Raw genomic sequence first — 7,208 nt, 5'->3', positions numbered from 1 at the left:
GTGATTAATGAGATAAAAGAGTTTCAATATAGACGTCACAGACCAAACACAACTTTTATTGAGTTGTTATATTGTGTGCTTGTTTGGTGAATTATGGAATAGTCCACTGTTCCTTACATTCAAACTAAACATAGAATAACCCCCTCCCCCCCCCCCCCCCTTCCTACCCAAAAGAAAATAGTAGTACATGATATGAGCATGACCATACAAAGATAATAGTAAGTACTTAATGCTTAATAGTACTGATTCATACAAAGATAATAGTATTACTTAATAGTGACACATCATAGTTTATGTAAGATGATGGGAGCTCCATATTGAGGTTGAAGAGTGACAACAGTATGAGGAGCATGTGCATATGAAGGTGACAGCTCAAACCAAAAATTCTGTAGAATCATTGCCATTGCCATTTTTGCTTCTAACATTGCAAAGTTTTGCCCTATACATATCCTAGGACCCCAACCAAATGGGAAGAATGAAACTACTTGATTCTTGCTTGCCTTCAAAATTCCTTCTGAGAATCTTTCTGGATTGAACTCTTCAGCATCTTCACCCCAAAATTCACGATCGCGATGAACTATAATTTCTGGCAAAGTCAACCACACTCCCTCAGGCAAAGTGAATTCTCCAAGCTTCATCTCCTTATAAGTAAACCGATTAAGCATAGTGGCTGCTGGGTATAACCTAAGAACTTCATACAAAACCATTGTCACCTGAAAATGAGTTTTGTTTTCAGCATTTTGTAGTTGTAAAACATATATTTCCAGATTCTGATCCTCTACCGCCGGGCAGGTAGCAGTCATTGTGCTGCCTACACCAAGACGGGCGAAATGATCGCCCTACCCACTACCTAAGCACCCTGCCCGGGTGGGGTCCACACCTCTGTCTAGGTGACGCAGCACATGGCCGCTACCTGCCGGTCGCAAAGGATCCAAGAACATGCAAGATTGTAAAATTGCAAAAGAAAATTAATTATTCTCACAATTTTGAGCTGGTTTAACCCATCGAAAGTTGGTTTATTTTCACCAAAGATTTGCAAGACCTCTTCCCTCGCCCGTGATTGCCAGTCTGGATGCATACTTAATACAATCATTGTCCAAGTGAGAAGAACCGCAGTAGTCTCTTGTCCAGCGAAGTAAAATAGCTTGCACTCTCCCATCACGTCTTCCATACTTAATCCTGCATTTTTAGATTTCCCACTTTCTTTAATCTCTTTAGCATTGGATTCCAATAGTATTCCCAATAAGTCATCTTTCTTGCTCTCTTCCAATATTTCTCTACCCTTCATTCTCTTACTGATGATTCTCCGAAGCAGTGCCCGCACCTCTCCATCTATTTCCTTCATTCTTCTATTCCTTTGTGTAGGTATGAACCTGCACATGAATTATCAGGCAACCTAATGGTTTATTGTCGAAAACAAGAACCTAAAACAATGAAGAAAATGAATGGAAATCGTAGTAAACAACAATCACACAGTGGCATACAAAGATTTACGTGGTTCAACAAAACTACCTATGTCCACGGTGAGATGAGATCTGCTTCATTATTAAAAAAGAATAGCATTATACTCGCTTGTCCTCACACCTGTCTTATATTGATTATAGAGAAATAACGCTTACTATAAATATATAAAATGAAACTCTATACTTAATTTACCCAAATACCCAAATAGCCCTAAAAAACTTTTCTCAGAGGGTTCAGAGCTTCGGGCCTTGGCCTCTAAAAGGTCCTTGAATCAGCCCATTTATGCAAGCGACGGAATACAATCCCACTTGTACCGGCTATTAAGACCTATCAAATTGAATCAATAAGAATGTTTTATTGTACCTGGAACCTGGGATGTAAAGGGACCTAGATGCTTCAATCATAAGAGCAGCCTGTTCTGTTTGGAGTTCAACTATCTTCATCCCTTCTTCATAGTTGCTACCGAATGCTGCTCGAGAAATGACATCTCCAGTAAGATTTTTCATCTCTGTCCACACATCTAGTTCACACAGTCCTTTTGATGCAACCAACTTCTCCCATTTGTTAACCAGTTCACAGCAACTAGTATAAAATGCAGGAAGCATATGCTTTAAAAATACACCAAAGAAGTGAAAAGTGATCAGTCTAGTGATAACATTGAAATATAAAATACCGTAAACGAAGGGAAAAGATATTATTATGCATTCTCTATTCTTTATTTGTACTTTAAGAATTATATGGAAACTCTTTCTCCCCACCACCACCACCGTATTATTAATGGGGTCCGATCAAGTGTTTGAGTGCTTGGTTGAACCAGCCTAATATAATATAGGTTAAAGGACCTGATTTAACGCGTTCTATCAGCTCTGGAGCTTTTGACGTATCGGTCAAGTACCTAACATTTGGTATCAAAGCTAGGTATCATGTCACTGGTTCAAGTCACGGAAAGGGTTACCTAAGGAGCGCTACCTAGAGTAGAGTGAAAGCCATTAAGCTTTGGCTACCTATCATCAGGCAAAAACATGAAGCAAAGTGGAGCCACTTGAAAGGGCTACCTACCACCAAAGTGATGACATGCGGAAGCGTGGTGGTTTGTCATGTGCCTAATGAAGCCCGATCTAGTATATAGGCACTAGATTGGACCAACCTAGTATGGGATAGGTTAAAGTGCTTGATTTAACGTATTCCATCAGCTCTGGAGCTTTTGACGTAATGATCAAGTACCTAACACACCCCCTCTAAAATGATTTGGAATTTTAATTTTGAAGAGAATGTCCAAATAGAAAACAAACCTTCAACTTTTCTATATGGAAGGCTGGGTTAATGATCCTCCTGTGTTTGGCCCAGTCCTCACCTTCACGGGTTGCGACCCCATTTGACAGCAGCTTGGCATATGGATTAGTCTTGGGCTTCTGAAAATGTCCAAACTTGTTTGACAAAATATCCCTTATTAGAACTGGATCAGTGATATACACTCTAGGGATCGGCCCAAACCATGAAACAAACATTTTCCCTGCATATTTTAACTAGTGTCAATTCAATCATCATAATTAAGAATCTGATAAAGTTAACATGACATTGACTAGTTCAGAAAACACATTTTGTTCAAGAATCATCTTGTTAACTCATCAATTCATAAATTTTATTGAAGGCATGAATTGCTTTTTACTCATGAAAGAATTTTAAAGTTTCATTGTTGTCCGATGGAGACTGTTGGAGTAGTAGAGTAAACTATTTCCTTTTCCATCTAATTTTAAAATTATTAGGGATATAATTGAATTTTAATTATCATATTTAGTACAATTTTGGGTTAGCTACATCATGTCATAATTACTGTTGAAATCAATTGAAATTTCCATTTAATTTTTGTTTGTGAAAAAAGTTTCCTACGATTGTAGAGTGATATTTACTAGGGCTGTAAACGGATCGGATTCAGCTCGGATAGTGCTATATCCATATCCACATCTGATTAGCTATCGGACGGATTCGAATAGTGTTAAACGGATACGAACACGGATACGGATCAGATATTTTATCCGTTTACATGTAAATATAGCTTTTCGGATAGTCATAGCCTATCCATATCCGCATCCATTTAGCTTTCGGACGGATTCGGATAGTGCTAAATGGATATGAACACGGATACGAAAATAGATTTCGGCTATTCATTTACACCCCTAATATTTAGCTCTCATATAGGGTTCTTACCAAAAAAAATTTATTATCTCCCCCCATTTGGATGATACCATTCTCTGCATCATCATTGGTGCCCACCGCTCCAGTCACTGTCAGCACCCCCCCCCCCACCCCCCACCCCCCACCCCCCCCACCCTACCCTATCGGTCCCTTCTCCACTGATGTTTTCTTCCCCAACGACTGGTTTGTTCCCTTCTTTCAATAACCTTATCTCTATTAAATTCTCTGACTCCAACTACCTCCTATGGAGGTTGCAACTGGTGCCTCTTCTCCTTACCAAAAAAAAAAAAACTGATCTCTTCTTAAACGTTATGACTTGTATGGCTACGTTGATGGGTCCTCTGGGTGTCCCTCTCCTATTGTTGCTACCTCGAGTGGTTTTCCATTGAATGACTCCGCTCTTGCTCAATATGTATTCTATTCTATATTTTATGAGAAAAGATTCTATCGGAATCATTACCTTATTGATAAATGGGGGGTGACTGCTCTTCTATTAAGCTAGTTGGGTTGTTTGTGTTTTTGTTCGCTTTCGTTCTTTTCTTTTTTAGCCTCTTAGGCTGATTGGAGCCCCTTTCTTTGTATATTCCTTTTTTTTGTTCTATAAATTTGATTTACTGATCAAAAAAATACTTGGTGGTGTTTTGTACACCCTCTCACAGGGCACCGTGAGATGACGCCTCTGCCCGACTGCCCCCTAGTAGATACCCAGGTATACTCCCCTATTGACCTAGATATTTGTGTAGAGACCATGCGATCAAGTAGAGATCTCTTGCCCATATTATATTTTTACTTTTAAGAAACTTAACTATTGTTTTTTATACTTATCCTATAGAGGACTATGTACTCTAAGTACAAATCATGTAAAAATAATTACTAATTTCTTATTACCCCCTTTTTTTTTTTTTTTTTTTTTTTTTTTTTGCAATTAGAATAATTGTTGTATTTTAAGTAAGCACTTTTAACTTAATTACAATATATATGTATTATAAGTATAACCTTTTTCCCTAATATAAGTAATTGTGTCAATAGATACCCAGCACTGATAGCAATGTCATACCTAAAAAAGAAACCAAATTGGACCTGAACCACTTTAGAAATGGAGCTATATATATATCATCACCAGGACTAGTACTGTTAATTATTATCTTGTGGGCTTTGAGCAATTGGCCTTAATAAAAGAGTATAAACATATTACCTTTACCACTAGCTAGCAGGAGAACTTAGCATTGGTTCCTTCAACTGAGCCCATGAAAACTGCCTTTGTCTTCCATGTTCTTACTAAGGCTATACGGATCACGAGCGATCCATGAATAGTCTCATGTTTGTTTTTGTTATTAAAGTAAGGGGTCCTATTCTTTTAAAGTGGTATTTTCTCATTGTTACCAAAAAAAGTAGTATTTTATCATATGCCCAACTAATGTGCATCTCTTGCTTGCAAGTTTTTTTTTTTTTGAAGGTAAATGCCTTTCGAAATTACTATTTAAGGAGTAGTGTTAGTAGCATGAGGAAGAAAATAATTAAAAATTAGGTTAATAGACAATTGAAAGAGATAGGGATGACCCAAAAAATAAATAAAAGCAATAAAAATGGTAGCTATTGGTGAATGGTCTATATCAGCCGTATATAATATATATATATATATATATAAAAATATATTAAATAGGTTTTAATTTTACTTTTTTACCCTTTAGTATAATAAATAGTTTTTTTTTTCAATGGTGGTAATAGTGTCATTTTATGTGTATTAAAAAATGTGCATGACAATAACAGCTTTTGATAATGACACAATGAAATGCCAGTTTCAACTAAGACAAGGAACAATTAAATTAAGGTGTCAATTTCTAAATACCCCCATAAAGATGTCATTCAAACATTTATATATACACCGGTTTTCTTCTCCGTCACTATGCCTAGTGAAGTAAATACACTTCACTATTTGCCACATAATCGTATATGGGTTAGTCCATGTGATAGACGACCAGGAAAGCATCTCATTGATACAATTTCAACTTAAAATGAGTACATGGGTTGTTCATGAAGTTAAAATTTGAAATTGACCGACTTGATACAAGGTGCGAATCTAAGGAGGATACTCCATACATGCTATTGATCACAAGGTCTAGATCACATATTCCTGCATGTTTCACAAATTAATGGATCCCACGCACCTTCCTCCCAATAAGGGGCTAATCAAATTTGCCAAAATCATATAAGGGAAGTCATGCATATAGGTGTTACTTCTAGACATACAGAAATCAAAGCTTTTTTAACCCAATAGGAAATATCTCTCAGACTTAACAGTATATATTGTTATTTTCTATATAGGCCGTACAATTAATTAAGAAATAATTGAATATATAAATAAATGAATAATAATTATAAAAAAAAAATTAGATACACGTCTCTATATCCATAGTTTTCCCTGTGATAAAGACCCCAACCAATGAAATCATTTCTCACTTTGAATTTCAGATTTTTATATTGAATTATTCCACTCCAATTATAACTCTTTTAAGGGTATATATTGACTGTCACAAGCCAATGGATCCAAGGAAGAAGAATTTGTGTTACAGAAAAGTGCTCTACTTTGATTAAGTTGTAAGCTAGTTTTTTTTTTTTCTTTTGGTACTCTAGGAACTGTTGCGTGTTCCTTTCTCTTCTCTCTCTCATAATGAATTTTTTTTTTTATTTGGATAGATAATTTCAATTTATTGCATAAATAAAAAATATAATTACAACCCAAAGGAAACCCTGTTAAAAAATAGGGACAAGATCCCTACACACGGAAGGCCCCAAAACCACTAGGCCAGAAAAGCACTAAAAAAACAAATCAATTACCTAAACAAAGAAACAAACCAACCTCAAAATGTTCTTTGAAGAAGAAGAACAATAATAATAAGAAGAAAAAAAAAAAACATAAAAGAGAAAGATCAAGAAAAAGAAGAAGAAGACATATATTTAAATTTGTACCGTAGTTATTGATGGACTGGTGAACGAATGGGAAAACACGTGGTACGATGTCATGGGAGAGGCTGATAGGCTTGGATTGAACGTTCTTCATCAATCTCATCTCCTCTTGGAGATTACCGTAAAGAAACTTGTAAGGAGGACCTTTGATACCTTGCTCCATTAGATACTTCTCCAGCTTCTTTGGTCTCCACCATCCCCAACGCAACACTCTCCATACGCATGAAACAACCAATATGGAAGCTATAGCCAAAGCAATCGTTAACACATATTCTCCCATGTCTTCTCAGATCTCTCTACCTTTCTCCTATTTCTCTTTTTAAACTTCTAACAAAGAAGGAAATATGGGAGATATCGAGAGAGATCGAGGGAGAATGTCTATCTAACAGCAGTTTTTATTCTCATATATATATAAAACCTTGATCATGAAATGCCAGGGCCCTCGTAGGTACTACCTCTGTATCTAGCCACGTGTCTTGTGTGTGTTGACTATGACCCAACCTTGAATGGATTGAAGAAACTGTAGATATTATTTTTAAAGGAAGCTTCTAGTTGTAACCACATTGGTTGGCCCTAATTCT

At 36.4% G+C, this 7,208-nt stretch overlaps 1 protein-coding gene across 1 annotated transcript; it reads right to left on the bottom strand.

Annotated features, from left to right (window-relative positions):
- Window positions 1–205: 205 nt before the first annotated feature.
- LOC122639512 (cytochrome P450 CYP72A219-like) lies at window positions 206–6,958 on the bottom strand. The gene is made up of 5 exons (XM_043832378.1): window positions 6,631–6,958; window positions 2,757–2,977; window positions 1,828–2,072; window positions 983–1,373; window positions 206–713 (listed from the first exon to the last, which is right to left on the bottom strand). The coding sequence occupies exons 1-5, from the start codon at window positions 6,905–6,907 to the stop codon at window positions 285–287; spliced, it is 1,563 nt and encodes a 520-aa protein (XP_043688313.1). The 5' UTR covers window positions 6,908–6,958; the 3' UTR covers window positions 206–284.
- Between the last annotated feature and the right edge of the window lie 250 nt (window positions 6,959–7,208).

The sequence above is a fragment of the Telopea speciosissima genome, chromosome 9, assembly GCF_018873765.1.
Source record: "Telopea speciosissima isolate NSW1024214 ecotype Mountain lineage chromosome 9, Tspe_v1, whole genome shotgun sequence".
Classification (NCBI taxonomy): domain Eukaryota; kingdom Viridiplantae; phylum Streptophyta; class Magnoliopsida; order Proteales; family Proteaceae; genus Telopea; species Telopea speciosissima.
Note: the sequence above shows the minus strand (reverse complement) of the source record. Positions and strands in the feature narration are given on the sequence as shown.